This window comes from Peromyscus leucopus, chromosome 19 (assembly GCF_004664715.2).
Source record: "Peromyscus leucopus breed LL Stock chromosome 19, UCI_PerLeu_2.1, whole genome shotgun sequence".
Classification (NCBI taxonomy): Eukaryota; Metazoa; Chordata; class Mammalia; order Rodentia; family Cricetidae; genus Peromyscus; species Peromyscus leucopus.
The window spans coordinates 68,155,460-68,171,287 of NC_051079.1; the positions used below are offsets into that span (position 1 = coordinate 68,155,460).

The following is a 15,828-nucleotide window of genomic DNA, read 5'->3' on the forward strand; positions in this document are numbered from 1 at the left end:
AAAGTCTGATAATACAAGTGATTACATTCACTGCAGTAGTGGCAGAAGATACCGGCACGTATAACAACTGAGGAATTTCCAGTTTACTAAAAGGGCAAGCCCAGATCCATGAAAACCTTAACTACCAGAGAAAAGAGGAAAAGTAGACCAAATTACATAATAGGTTTGCTGAAAACCAGTGATAAAGGGAAAAATTATAGCAGCAGCCAGAGCAAATGGTGTGCATAAAAGAACAGAGGTCAGAATGATGGTGGACTCCACACAGCAAACAGTGAAGATTTGAGCCCTCAGTGAACACGGCCCTCCCATAGCCCCTCTTCTCCCTTTAAAGGACCCAAAACTGAGAGTCAAAAAAATCATCTCTCAAAAATGGAGTTTAGGGTGCCATGCTGTCTCAGTGGGCAAAGGCTCTTGCTGCACAAGCCTGAGGACTTGAATGCTATCCCTGTGGTTCATGTGATAGGAGAGGGGAATCCAAGTCCTGAAAGTTGACCTCTGACCTCTACATGCACACTGTGGCACCCACACATCCACAAATAAATGAATAAAAAAATTAATTTTTTTTAAAAATAAAATTGAATGTGATCCAGCCTGTTAACAGACTGGAGGAAAAAAATGCACTTATATCAAATCAGAGGAAAAAAATGTCAAAACTGAACACACATGCATGATAAAAAGCTCCCCAGGGAAGTGGGAAGAAGGACTATTTCTTAACCCAGTACTGGTCACCCACATAACCCTCAGCGAACGTCATCTGTAAAGGGGAAAGAGAGACACTTTCCCCAAGATGAAGAGTAAAGCAAGGAGTTGACCAGCATGGGGTCGGAGACTCTTTTTTTTAAATTAACTAAAATATAATTATGTCATTCCCCCTTCAACGCTCCCACATCCCTCTCTCCTCCTTTTAAATTCATGGCCTCTCGTTCATTTAATTATATATCTGCAAGTAAATATGTCAACTGTTTAGTGTTGCTTGTGTTTATATTTTTAGGACTGACCACTTGGGAGTGGGTAACCACTTAGAGGGTTCATCTCTGGGGAGGACTGAATCTCTCAGCAGTTGACCACTGCTTGGGGTTTTTCATCTAGGGGTGGGGGCCTCGGATATTTCACCCATAATAAATTGGGCTGTCAACTGGTGTCGCTGCTCGGGTCTTGTGTAGATGGTTGAGATTTTGTGGGTGTGGCTGGTCCTCTGGTTCTTACAGTCTTTCCACCCTCTTCCTCAATGTCCCCTGGGCCTGTGGTGAAGGGACCTCGCTGTAGATGTGTCCATTGGGCAGGACACCCCACAATCAATTGTTCTCTGCCTTTGGGACTAGTGGTGGCTTTCTGTAAAGTGACAATCTTGCCAGTGTGCACACTTCAGGACTGAAGGGCGGTGACTTTAAAGAACTCTAAGAAAAGAAATGAATGGAAAAACTACGCTAAACAAACAAACAAAAACCCTTCAATCTTTGGAAGAGAGAAAAAAATAGGAAACATGAAAGGGGAAATCAAAATGCCCTTGATTTTTTTGTTTGTTTGTCTTTGTTTTTGTTTTGTCGAGACAGGGTTTCTCAGTGTAGTTTTGGCGCCAGTCCTGGATCTCACTCTGTAGATCAGGCTGGCCTTGAACTCACAGAGGCCTGCCTGCCTCTGCCTCCCAAGTGCTGGAATTAAAGGCGTGCACCACCGCCGCCCAGCAAAATGCCCTTGTTTTATATACTCTGGTTATAAAGAAGATTCTGAGGCTTTACCAACAAGCTCCTAGAGCTAATAGTGAATGCAGTAAGGTCAACATGCAAAACCCAACCAGATTTCCATGTTCTAACAATCTCCGCATCTATCTAAATTAAATATACAATATCATTTACATACAATGAGGGGGATGGAATTACAGGTGTAAACAAGCAAGTTCAAAATGCAGGCCAGGTGTAAAGGCTGATGCCTTTAATCTCAGCGCTCAAGAGCTGGAGGTAGAGGTAGGCGGATCTCTCCGAGTTCAAGGCCAGCCTGGTCTACATAGTGAGATCCAGGACAGTCAGGGCTACAGAGAGAACCTGTCTCAAACAGACAGACAAACAAACAAACAAACACTTTTTTTTTAGTGCAGGTGAAAGATTAACAAAGCCCAAAACAAACAGGGTAATACAATGTACTTGTGGGCTAGAAGACTCACCCTAGTAAACATTAATTCTATGCAAATTGGCAGGCTTAATATAATCATCATCAAGATCCGAGCAAGGTTTCTGTTGGAAATAGACAGGCCTATGCTAACATCAGCAGAGGGAGATTCAGAACTCAGAACATCTGGGGTGGTTCTGATAAAGAAGTGTAAAGTGGAAGAGTCACCTGACCAGACTCCAAGGGTGACTGTGACGGCGCCGTCCACACAGTGGTGTGGTGCTGGCCTTTGGTGGGTTTGGCAATGGGGTGGTGCTGCTGATAGGGTAGTGCTCACAGGGGGTGTCAGTGAGGAGAGACACCCAGATCAAGGAGGAAGAACAGACTGTCCACAAAGAGGTTTTCATCTCCACACTGGAAAGTACAAAGGGGCCTTTCCTACAGATGGCGCTCGACCAGTTAGAGGCACAGGATCAAAAGATAAGTGTTGACCTAAGCTCCATGCCCTTCTCAAAGCAGGAACTCCAGGGGATCATGAACCTAAATGTAAAATGTAAGATAAAAGACAAGAGGAGCTTTGGGGGTCTAGGATTGAGTGCAGAATTCTTAGGTTTGATACCAGAAGTTGACCTAGAGGAGGACCAATTAGTCAATTGGATTTCACCAGAATGAAAAGGGGGCCCTTTCTCCAGAGCTTATCAAGGGACTGAAGAGAAAAGCTAGATACTGGCAGGAGGTACTCACAGGCCATAGCCCCCACATCGGGGCTGCATCTAGAATACACCAGGGACTTCTGGACCTGCCAGGAGACAATCCACGAGGAAATGACTTGAGAGACATTTCATAGATACCCATGTGTCTAGACGTCCAGAAATATGTTCAACATCATTAGTTGTCAAGGAAACGCAAATTTTAACCACAATAAAATGTCACTATACATGTATCAAAAACGGTTTTAATAAAAACAAGGACTCGAATGTCCCTGGTGGGAACATAAAACAGAACAGCAGCTCTGGAAGGGACTTGTGCAGGTTTTCAGAAACTAAAGCTCCACTTAACGTATCACTGGGCTCTTGGGTCTTCATCCCGCAGAAATGGAAATTCATGTTCACTGAAACCCTGTACACCACCATTCACAGCAGGTTTTATCCAAAAGATCCAAAAACTAAAAAAAAAAAAGCAGGCTTAAAGACATAGCTCAACATTAAATCACTTGCCCAGCAGGCACAAGGCCTTGGGTTTGATCGATAACAGTAAAAAATTAATTAAATTACAGACACCCTCCCCAATTCCAAACGCCCCTCTGCAGGGCAGTCGTTCAGCATCCTGACCCCTCCACAGCATGGACACTGCTGAGGGGACTGATAGAGCTTGTGATACAGAGGCAGCCTGGCTGGGTCAGAGGATGGCCGTGAGGAAAACCAGTTTTGGGGTGCCGGTTCTCACACCCACTTACAGAACACGGCAAACTGCAAATGTGGAGAAGAAATTAGCAGCTGTGGGGCGTTAGGAAACTGAGGCGCAGTCCTGGGTCTTGACCCTGGTGGTGGCTATATGAGTACACACATACAGGTGAACTGCAGAGAAATCGTCGGCACAAGGCCCGGGAAGTCGCGTGTACCCTGAAGGCTGCACTTACGTCAGTTTCCTGTGCTGAGGGGGATGTGGCGAAGCGGCAGCGGGACCTCTGTGTGCTTTAAGATTTTGGGGTGTGTGTGGTGGTTTTCTGTGGCGTGTGTGCTGGTGTGCTGGTGTGCACCCCGAGGCAGAGGAGGATGCCAGGCGAACTGCTTGATTACTCTTTCCTTATTCCCTTGAGATGGGGTCTTGCACCCAGTGACACCAGTGGTCCTCCCGTGGCTGGCAGTCACAGTGCTGGCGGGCGTCATAGGCACACATGGCCACGCCTAGCTTTGTACGTGGGTGTTAGGGAACTAATCTGAGGAGTAGGACTCGGGGCCTTACACCAACCCACAGTGAATGCTCTTACCCACTAAGTCAGCCCCCAAGGGGCTCAAAAGCTCCTTTCTCTTTCTTTCTTCCTTTCTTTCTTTCCTTCTTTCTTTCCTTCTTTCTTTCCTTCTTTCTTTCTTTCTTTCTTTCTTTCTCTCTCTCTCTCTCTCTCTCTCTTTCTTTCTTTCACAACTTCTTGTGAATCTAAACTTATTTGAAAATAGAAAATTAAGGAAAGAGACAACTTAAAAGCTTTTCACACATACAGAGCCTGAAATAACATACCTTACCAGGCCTAGACATAGCATGGAAGGTTCTAGATTCTTCTGGAAGGACACTGGGGATCAAACCTGTATGAAATGGGCCAGCTCTAGGAATGCTCTCTCTCTCTCTCTCTCTCTCTCTCTCTCTCTCTCTCTCTTCTCTCTCTCTCTCTCTCACACACACACACACAAATGCAAAAAACTTCTACTTTATTATGGAAATCTGTCACATATAATTTACTCTTTAAGCAAACGAATGTGACTCGTTGCAGGACCTGCAGCGTGGAGAGCGATAAGGTGCTTAGCGGCAAAGGCACAGAAGCCAGATGCAGAGAAGCGGACATGCAGAAAGGAAGGCACAGCGCAGCCGTTAGCCAGGATACGGTTCGTGCACAGCTCAGAGAACAGGAGGGCTAGGTGATGAGCTAGCAAAGGCAACCACACGGAGTTCTGAGAAAACTGCTGGGGTTTGAATGTGAAATGTGAAATGCCCCGGACAGACTCGGGTGTGCCACTTGAACTCCGCCTGGGGGGGGGGGCACTGTTACAGAAGATTGTAGAAGCCTTGGGAGGTGGAACCTTGCTGGAGGAAATGGGTCACTGGGGGTGGGCTTTCATAGTCTGGCCCCACTTCCTGCCCACTCCCCGCTTCCTGATCTACAGATACGGGATGAAATAAGGTGAGCCAGCCGCAGGCCCCTGCCACCCTGAGCTGCCTGCTGCCATGCCTTCCCATCACGGACTGGTCCTCTTGAACTGGAGGAGACAAATCCCTCTCAGGTCACCTCTTCTCGGGTGTTTGATCACAGCAGCAAGAAGAGTGACTAATACAGAGACCCCAAAAAGTAGAAAAGAGGACAGGGTTATTAGAGAGGACAAATAGGAAACAAGACTATATAATTAAATACAAACCACATGAACAATTATATTAAATACAGTAGTTTAGTTTAAACCACCCTGTTTCAGGGCCAGAGAATATAAAAGCATATTCAAAAGCAAGAAGACCAACAGCCTACATGCCTCTAGACACATTTTACATGAAAAGATGTGACAGGGTTAAAAGTTCAATTGTGAATACATAAGTTGTATACCATGTCACACTAAGGAGAAGGTCAATGAAACCATAGCAGGACAATTTCACAGCAGAGTGTTTCCAGGGGCTGGGAGGGTGTCGCCACAAAACCAAAGAAGTCCATTAATTTGGAGCTCATGTCAATTCTAAATAGCCCAAACAGCAAAATAACAGGGTTTCAAAACACACAAGTTCCAGGAGAAACATGAAAACCCGTATTATGAAGGTAAGGACCTATTAACAAGAAGGCACAACATCAGTCAGGAGCCAGAAGACTCAGGCAGCGTTATCAAGCAGCTTTACCTAACTGGATTTCTAGAATGTTCAACTATACTTAACAGACATTTTTATCTTATCAAGTGTTGAGAAGCTTACAAAGATAACCTGTGTTCTGCACTATAAAACAAGTCTCAATGAGTCTCAAAACTAAAAACCGTACAAACGATGTTGAGCGATCTGGATGATCTCCAAATGCTTGGGGAAAAAAAATCTATACTTTCAATAGGTTCAAGAAGTCAAGATGAGACCGGGAGTGACTGGATTTCAGGAAGTGAAAGTATATTTAATAAGTAGTGGGGAAGGAAGGCTTGAGGGAAAACCATGTTTCTGTAAACCTTCATTGGCAAAGGTCTCAGGTCTGTGACCTTAGCTCCCCCTTTACAAAGTACATCTCTGTTACTGTGAGAAAACACTGACCAAAGGTGGCGTAGAGGCAGAAAGGGTCCATCTCAGTGTACAGGCTACAGTTCAGCGTTGAGGGAAGTCAGGGCAGAAACCTTGGAGGAATGAATCTTATTGGCTCACCAGCAGACTCACGCTCTCTTAGACAGCCTAGGACCATCTGCCCAGGTAATGGCGCTGCTCACTGCGGGCTGGTCCCTACATCAGCTGGCAATCAGGACAAACCCCCATGACATGCTGACAGGCCAATCTGACCTGGTAAGTCCCTCAATCGAGACTGTCTTCTCAAAGGATTCTGGGATGAGTTAAATGGACGGGTAAAGGTATACAGGGCGGCAGGTCATGAAAACGAAGGAAGAGGGCGTGAGGATAAAAACCAGCGCTCATGAATGAAATTGGAAGTTGCTTTGTAATGAGGGCCGTGTTTCACATGTTGATGAGTGAGCTCGGAGCCAGAACAAGCACAGCCAAGAAATAAAGAGTGCAGACAGATTAACCACCGGCAGCAGGTAACGAGAGTACAGGACCTACTTCCAAAACTATGCCTTCCTTGAACAAAGGAAGCCTTGGGGTTTGATTTGAGGTGCCTATACATGTTCGTGTGGAAGAGCGGCACATTCGGTTTAAGGCCATAGTTCAGGAAGAAGGATGGCGGGCAGAAAGACTTGGGAGCCCGCTAGGCTTCTTTTCCCTAAAGGACACTCTGAAGGCGCATATTCTAATATACGGATTCGCCCCTAAGAGCATTGCCTGACGTAGCTGCTAACAGCTTCCTTTAAAACATCCACAAAATTTAACTGTCTTCAGGTTAATCAGGGGGGAAAAGGACACACTGCTGGCCAAGGTCACTAGCAAAAGAGAGGTCATAGCTCTGGGTACTCTCAGGGCACTGGATGTCAATTATACAACTTAGATGAAATGGACGGAAAAGTCCGGGAAGTCAGAAGCTACAGGTGTTAAAACTTCCAAGGGCTAAGAGATAGCACACTGGCTCAAAGGGTTCGCCAAACAAGCATGAGGACCTGAGTTCAAATCTCCAGAACCCATGTAAGAAGTCAGGTGTGGCCAGGCATGCCCGTAGCCCCAGTGCTGGCAGAGGGAAGAGGTGGTCCTGGAGCTTGCGGGCTGCTTGTGTGGTTCCGCTCCAGTCTCAGTGAGAGAGCCTTTCTCGGGGGAGTAAGGTGGAGAGAGAACGACAGGACACCTAACACCCTCCTCTGAACTGTTTGTGTACATGAGTGTGCATGTCTGTACCAGGCATGACACACACACACACACACACACACACACACACACACACACACCAAACAAACAACAACAAAATCCCTAAATAACCAAGTAACACCATAACTATTAAGGTAACCGAATTTGTATTAGAAACACTCCCACAAAGGAAACTTCAGACACCGGTGGTTTTGCTGAGGACTTGCATCTGAGTTCCACATACACTTCTAGGGACTAAGGGTGTGTGTGTGTGTGTGTGTGTGTGTGTGTGTGTGTGGCTGGAGCGGGGGGGGGGCCCCGCGGGGGGGGGCGGGGCGTGTTCTTCCCATCCTAGCCCGAGGCTAGTTTCAGTGTGAGGCTACAATCGAAGACTTTGGAGGAGAAGCAAGTAGCTGTGCCGTGCCGTCATCCCGCACGCTGTGGAGCGGAGCCAAACCAGCCTCACAGTGTGTCTGATAGAGAACGGAGGTGGGTTCAAGGATTCTCCACTCTCCTGGCCCAAGTCTTTACCTGGGGTGCTGTCCTGGACCCTCTCCAGTGTAGGTCTTGGAGGGAGAGGGGTTGAGAGACCGTGGGGAGTGGTGAGGAAGCTTTGAAGACAGATGGGCGTGGGAAGAAGGCCCCAGCATGACTGGACATGCAGAGACACTCCAGGGTGCACACAGTTCCCAGTAAGGACAGCCCCTGTTCTCAGGTGGAGCCCTGTCACACAAGACACCTCAGTAAAACCTTATATAAAGCAAGTGAGACTACAAACAGCACTGTCCCATCAAGCGTGGAGTGTTTCAGTCCAACTTTCTTTTGACTTGGCATTAAAGACAAACGTACAAGTCATTGCTTGTTGGGACAGACACCGTGTTGAGTGCCTGGGAGGAGCAGGCAGGAGGCTTTGTAGAGGCTCTGCTTCAGAGACTTGGTGATACCAGCTTAGCGTGGCTGTGAATCTTTGTGCCATTAGGAGAACTGTGGATGCCAAACACCTGGAAGAACACAGCGTCGGGACTTGTGGACACCAAGATGGGTACTCTACCTCTGTTGCTGGATATCAACCTAAATGGCCCAGACCTTGGTCTAGGTTCTCAAGGGTTTTCTTTGTCACTTGAAAAAAAAAAAAAAAAAGAGTCACAAATCACAGAGATGGTAGAGGACTTTCTGCAAGAGGTTTGCAAGGGAGTCCTGTCCTTTCTCTATAGGCAGGAGCACTACAGTCTTGTCCTGAAGTCTTAGGAATAAAGGGAAGTGGAGTTCGTCACTTGGAGAGTCACTCAGGGCATGTGAGCTGGAGTGAAGGGAGGTGTGTCCCAGAAACAGGAAGGCCACAGCAGATCTCAGGCAGGTGATGTCCTTAGCTGGGACTGGGAACAAAGGACCAGGGCTCAGGTGGGGTGAGCATTGGAGACCCTAGATGCTCCTCAGCAGCTCCTTAGAGGGCACTCATTGTCACGTTAGGTCCTGGAGCAGAAGGTCACTTCTGTCCTGTACAGAGCATGGTTGTATAGAGAGATGAACACTCCTGGCTGGTCCAGGATGTGCCTTGGGTCAGTGCCATGTTAGGGTTGTGGTGTACCACATTCCACTCTCCCTGTGGTGGCTGTGCTGGTGACCCTGGTTCAAGACACATCCTGGATCGCTAAGTTCATCAACATGCTTCGTGTGGTTCTTGTTCATCTTTCATCGTGATTTCTATGACGATCGATCAGCTTCTCATGTTTCTCCTGTCCTCAGAAACCCGTCTGGCAAACACCATCACTGCTCTGCTGCAGCCCTCTTGTCCAAGAGGATAAGGCCTACCCCCTTGTCACAGCACACAAAGCCCCGAAAGTCCCCAGACTGTTGTCTCTCTGCCTGCATGCAGCACACACCTCAAAAGTCAATGACCTCACTGGACAATGCTTATTCTGTCGAGGGTGGCGCTTAGGACAGCTGGTCCCTGTGGTCCTGTGTCCTCGAGGGAGGCCCAAGTCTGGGCAGGTAACCTCACACTTGCTCAGCAGCCCATACTTTATTTCCCTTCTCTTACTCACTTGCTTAGATGGCGTTAGCTGGCCATCCTTCACATGGCCTTCTTTGTGGCCAGGCCAGATTTGTTCACAGCATAGTGGCTGGTTCCCAGGAGGAGCATCCTCCATGACCATGGGAGGAAGTTGTCCTGACCTCCCTGCATCTGGTATCTCTGGGAGTCTTGTCTACAGCTCTTCTTCAGGAGACAACACTAAGTCGTCCCATGTTTAGGGAAGGGTGAGAGGTTTCAGGAGATAAGATTTGCCACGGTGGGGGGCTTCTTTCAGCATCTCCTTCTCCACTCAGCTCTTTGCCCCCGTGGATGTTTAGAAGAATATCCTCAAAGAACAGACTAAAGAAAGCCAGACCCCAGAATCCCCAGAGGGGCTGTGGGTGCAGCCAGCCACACTAAGGTTCCAGTGTCCACACAAGGTCTGTGGTTTCAACTATCCACACCCTGGCTCCAATGTCCAAACAGGGGTTGTGAGCACAGCTGTCCACATCCAATCCCCGTTGTCTACACAGGGACTGCAATTTATACTTTATACTTGGACCATGCCAGAGGCAACCCTGGATTCCAAAGCCACTGCCAGCCTTGGTCCCTGGAAGTGCAGAAGAACTCCATTGTTGCTGTTGAAGGGAAATGTCTAGGAAGGCAGGGAGAATCTTAGCAGCTGAGTGCCCCTCCCCCAACCAATGGTCATAGTGCCACAATTCTCTTCTCTCCGGTTGGTGATGACAACGTCCCCCCAAAGCTGGAACAGGTCTCTTTCAGCATAGTGTGGTGGCCTCTATTGTCATAGGCAATGTGAGTGTAGGGCACTTCTGAGAATTTGTGGTGGGCAGAGAATTGAGACACTTTGCAAACTGACTTCCGGGTCTCAAGGGTTAAAGCCGGGAGACACATGGAATGGGCAATATCCTTGTCCTGAAATAGTCTGTGGCAGTGACAGACGCATGGCTGGGAAAGCAGGGTGGGAAAGACCGGTGGTAGGAGTAAGCAGGGCTCAGCTTTTCGTTAGAGCAGGCTAGACCGGGCGATAGCAGGAGAGAGGGGCTGAGAGGGAACCCGGCAACCAGGGTGCTTTCCACTGACTTGGGTGAGCCTCAGACGGATTCCCATTTGTGTTTCCCTTCTCTTTAGACAAAAGGATGGCTAACGGTGAAGGCGGTGCTGGGGACAGAAGCCCATTGGCAGCAGCATGGCTCACCTCTCTGTTCTAAGCACTGTAAGCAAGAACCCTTGTGAGCAGTCAAACAAAGGGTACCAGCGCCATGTCTGCAGGCCCGTGGGTCACAGGGCTGAGAGGCGGTGAGAACGCTTTTTGTCGAAACCTAGACACAGAGAGCACGCTGAGCCTCACTTGGAGAATGGGAGGACTGGGTTTGCTCCTTGGGCCATACCCACAGTGGCTCTGCCATTTGAGGGCGTCCTCACTCCAGGCTCGCTCCTCCCAGCTCTGGAAGTCTTTTCCACGGCTTTTTTTCTTCATTGTGTTAGTTTGTGTGTCAAGTAAAGGGAGTCGTCACCATGGGCTCTGCTGGGACCACAGCAATGACTCACATGAGCTCTTGTGGTCCCAGCTTCCCAGCAGAAACCCTGGATGGGCCAGCTCTGCTGAGAGCGGTCACAGGCGGGCCGAGGGGCTGCTTCCAGCCTCCGTCTTCGCAAACGTTCAGTCATGTTTGACCTAACTTAATTTTTTTTGGCATAAAGAATTATAAATATGATGTGCTTCACATGTGTAATTCCAAATTAGGTTAGTGAGCCGGGTCTGTCTCAGGGAGGGATAATTTAAACAGTCCTGTAAACTTACATTCAGTTGCCACATGACCAGGGGCGCCACTCTTCAGCGTCTGTCCCAGAGCTGAGAGTAAATGTGTACGAGCCTTCAAAAGAGCAGTGCTCACAGAGAGCCAGACGGGAAGAGGACTCAACATCTGCCCGTGGGGAATGAATAAGTGGCAATGGGGGCTGCACAATGCAGCATTGTGGCTGCATGGGGGGCACAGCACTGGAGGGCACTACCTTGTAGATGTATGTAGGTCAGAGATGGGCAGGAGACGGAGGCCAGGCTCACAGGACACTGTGCTGGAAGCCCATGTGTGTCAACTGCCCCAAGCCAGAAAGTCTACTGGGGACAGAGCTAAGTTTCTGTATCTAGGGGCCCAGGAACAAGCATGGGCTTTGCTTTTGGGGGTAATGAAGATATTTTGGGACTGGACAGAGGGGCCACACATCGTGTGAACACGTACACATACTGTGCCACAGTGCTTCACACTAAAAAATGGTTGTCTCCATCTCCCGTGAATTCCAAAACCCAGGTTCAGACAGCAAAATGCTTGCTTTGTCAGCATGGGGACCTGGATTTAATTCCCAGAGCCCATATTTAAACCAGACCAAACAGGGACATCAGTCCATAGCTGAAATCCCAACACGGGGCAGGCAGAGAGAGAAGGATCCCCAGGACTTGCTGACCAGCCTAACATGATTGGCAACTCCAAGCAAGCAGGAGACCCTGTCTCAAAAGAACAAGGAGATGGCTGCTGGCTTCATGAAGAACAACCCCCAATGAAATCTTCTTCACACACACACACACACACACACACACACACACACACACAAACACACACACACACACACACACACACACGGGGAGAGAGAGAGAGAGAGAGAGAGAGAGAGAGAGAGAGAGAGAGAGAGAGAGAGAGAGAGAGAGAGAGGAAAGTTAAGAGTTCTTTACCTCTGCCTCAGTTTCCTCCCAGAAGGATCTCCTATCAGAAACTCCCAAGTACAGTTTACACCCTCTATGGGGAACAAATTCCACGAACACTTTACTGGCACTGAAAAGAGACCCAGCTCGTCCACATCTGCTCATCCACAGTATAATCATGGGGGTAAGCCGGAGGTTTGGGGTTGTGCTCATGGGTGAGGTCAGAGACCCCAGGGGAGCCTTGTCCATCATCAGGGACTCATTAACTACTCTCAGTCAGCCTTGGCTTCCCAGGTTGGGAGCCTCCAGGGAAGGTAGCTGGACCCCAAATATCTGGACTTTGGATCATGAGGACAAACTGTATACATATCAGAGTCTTCCTACGAAGTCTCAGGTCAGAAATGAAGCGGATGTGGGGTGGTTCTGTGTTGCTGTTTGTCTCTCTGATATTTAACAAGTCTAGGGAAATCCATCTGTCCTTAAGGCTCCTCAGTGGTTTTGGTCACTGAGGACAGACACTATGGGAAGCCAGTATCCAGCAGAGAATGAAGTTCTCCGGAGAACCCAGCCATCCCAGTTAAGCTGAGGCCTCTCCTAGCCTCCCCCACTTCCCCTAAGAACTACAGCTTTGCTCTGGGAGACATGAGGGCCACTCACAACTGCCCCAGTGGTTTCCTGCTAACCTGTGCAACCTCCCTGCTACAAGTGAATCCAGGGATTCTTCAACGTTTCTTCATTGGTCAAAATCAATCTAGAAGGTTCAAAAACTAATGGTGTCATTTTTAGTAGCCCAGCTTCCTGGGCCGAATCCCTCCATAATCTTGTATATCTGTGTGTATTTGGAGAGCTATAAAATTCTACTGTTGGGATTGAGGAGGGTGGGAGTTTACAAAGCACATGCTGGTAAGGGCAGCTCCCGGCACCACGCCGCCATCCTCAGAGCCCAGCTGGCCCAGTCCCCAGCACAGGGAGGGGACAGGTAGCTTCCGAGTTGTTCCGCAGACATACAAGTCTGTTGCTTCCTTAGACCCAGCATCCTGGACTTCTGAGACTCACCATCCATCCACAGGTCAAAGACTCTGAGTATAATAACCGGCCACCTTCTCCCACATCACCCTCTGCCCCCCCCCTTTTTTTTGTTATTCTCCTTGGGCAGGTCCCATGAGCTTGTGGGAAAGCTTACTTCAAAAAACCTCGAGGCAGCACCCTGGTGGAGTGGACACATGAACATCAGTTTAGGTGAGGGCAGTTTCTCTTGTACTGTAAGTCAGTCTGTAAACCTCTCAGCAGGGGACACAAGGGTTTTGGCATTCAAGCCCTGGGCACAGAACACTGTTTGAGAGACACTTAAGGTCAGTAACACTACGGCGATCTCATGTCTCCTTGGTCTGCGAGGGGAAGAGAGACGGAGCAGAAGAGCAGATGGAGAGAGAAGGCACAGGCTGCCCCAACCAGGGCACAAGCACGCTCTTGCTAAAGCAACTTGTCCAATCACAAGCGAGCACGTGGGTGGCAGCGCCTCACCCGAGTCTCTCTCTGAGTGAAAGTATTTGGCATAAGCACAAGTTCCTTCCCCACCTAGACTGGATGAGCATTTTTGAAGTGTTTTGTTTACAATGCCGGGAAACACTACCAAATATCCACTCGTTTCTTTCAGGAAGGGAAGACACGCTTCTTCCTGTGTTTAGATGATGCGGGGCCAGCCAGATCCACTCCGTGAGGCACTTGTCACAGATCCCCACATTCACATGCAATACAGAAGAAAGCAGAGTGACCCCCTAATCATTCTCACACAGACTGTCCAGAAAAAAAAAAAAAAAGAAAAAAAAAAAGGGAAAAAAGAAAAAAATACTGCTTTATTGGATCCATTTTCTAACTACAAAGATAGCGGACACAAATATCAAACGCTTGCTTTCATTTGACAGTCTACTAAGAATGGTCCATGCAGCTCCATGATGCTAATAAACACAGGTACATACTAGATGCAGGCGGGAGGCAGCCTACAAGTGGCCAGGAGCTATGTGTGTACAAGGCGGCGCACGTCAGCTCTTCACAGTCGTGTGAAAACGTCCAGTATGGCTTTCAGACATTTGTTTCTTTCTGTGAGTTGGAGAAAGGTAAGACACCATTGTACAGAACAAACATTTTGAAGATACATCTTCCTGTGAGAGAGCTTTTCTTGTCATGACTCAGTCTGTGACTGATTTACAACTTCCACCCACAGGTGCAATTCAGGCATGTTCCATAAGGGGGCATTAACTCCTAAGGCACAATCATTAAACATGTTTTAATTAAACCGTGCTTTTTGGTTATAAGAAATAATAGGTCACTGCTAGTAACTGTAATAAGCGGCTAATTACACAAAGCTGACACCAGCCTATCTGTTACCAGTAACTAACCTGAAAACACACTATCCACAGACTGCATATAGAAACATTGTTTTTGGTAATTGTTTTCTTAGATGAAGCAGAGAGCTATAAGGCTTCTGTGAAATAATAATCTTATAATTGAACAAATATATTACACTCCTTTTTTGTAACGGTTATTTACAACCACTTTCAGACTTGGCCATTTGGTAGCCTGTGGGCATTTGAGCACAGCTCTACGGTGGTCTAGAGTCCTCAGTAACTACATGAGATAAGAAAACGCCACCTTGCCTGTTCAGGGGTCACAGACCCTGATGGAAGGTGCTGGAAAATCGGGTCTGGACTCTGAGGTGCATTCTCAAGGTGGACACTCATTATTGCTAACATGGAAGCCCCGCTGGACATGGACTGGTCATCGCCATCTCCGTTCTTGAATATCTATCTATACATAAATATATGCCTATATGTACATGCATGCAAACACAAGGTACTGTCCTGTAGCAGGCAGGCTCTGTTCTGTCCAGGACCCTGTCGTGTGCTGTTCAACTTCCTTTCACTATGTTTGAAGCCAGATTAAGAACAAAAAAAATCTCAGCATGCTATTATTAACAAACTTATGGTTTTAGTCACACGGAGGAGGGAGCTGATTATGAAAGAGCCGAGATGACAATTGGAAGACCTCTAAAATGCACTGGATAAGGCAGGCAAATCGTGTAGGACAGCCAGGAAAGTTAGAAATAAGTAGGAAGCCATAGCTTACCAGAATCCTATCAATTAACACAAAGGATAAAGGCTCCTAACAAAGTGTTTTTGCTTTTTGTTTTTGTTTTTGCTTATGTTTTTAAATAGCTTTGGCTCCTACAAATACTCTCATGGTAGAAAATTCAATGCTTGCTTCCACAATGCCCTGGGGTGGTGGTCGGATGAAATAAGGCACTTCCTGTGTTTGAATCCAGTGGGCAGAAGGGTCAGCCTTGGGCTCAGTCTGCCACACAGGCCCCTCTTTCGTGGGCCAGCATCTGTCCCTGGCCTCACCGGCCAGCCCTTCTCTTCTTCCCTTGAGATGGCTTTTCTCTCAAGAGTCACCATGGCCCCCTCTTCTACTCCATCCTCGTTAGAGAGCTACTTCTTCAGACGCAAGCTCCTAGCATTCGGTAGGTTGGGATTTCTGAGTGGTACCAGATGTGGGTTCAGTTTATTTCATCAAAGTCTCGCTTGCTGAAGCTCAGTTCTCTGCACTGAGCCAACTCCACACAGCTCCTGCCAGCTCCAACGCGCTGAGTTAGGAGTGGGGGTTCGTGCTGGAGAGGTCGTTGCGTATGATTTCGTTTACTGCAAGGAAACCAGAGGAGAGAGTATTAGGGAAATGGTACCATACTGCCAACCTCCAAGTCAATAGCAGGAGATGCCAACCACCACATTTCCAACGGGTTATATTCCGTCTGCGA

The 15,828-nt window shown here is 47.9% G+C and overlaps 1 protein-coding gene across 3 annotated transcripts in view; it reads right to left on the bottom strand.

Annotated features, from left to right (window-relative positions):
* Positions 1–13,850: 13,850 nt before the first annotated feature.
* Positions 13,851–15,828, bottom strand: part of Nfatc1 (nuclear factor of activated T cells 1) — a 113,801-nt gene continuing 111,823 nt past the window's right edge. For all 3 annotated transcript variants that reach the window (XM_028872011.2, XM_028872013.2, XM_028872012.2), the window contains exon 10: positions 13,851–15,712. In XM_028872011.2, coding sequence (XP_028727844.1) covers positions 15,663–15,712 — 50 coding nt within the window. In that variant the 3' untranslated portion in view covers positions 13,851–15,662. The remainder of the gene's footprint in view (positions 15,713–15,828) is intronic.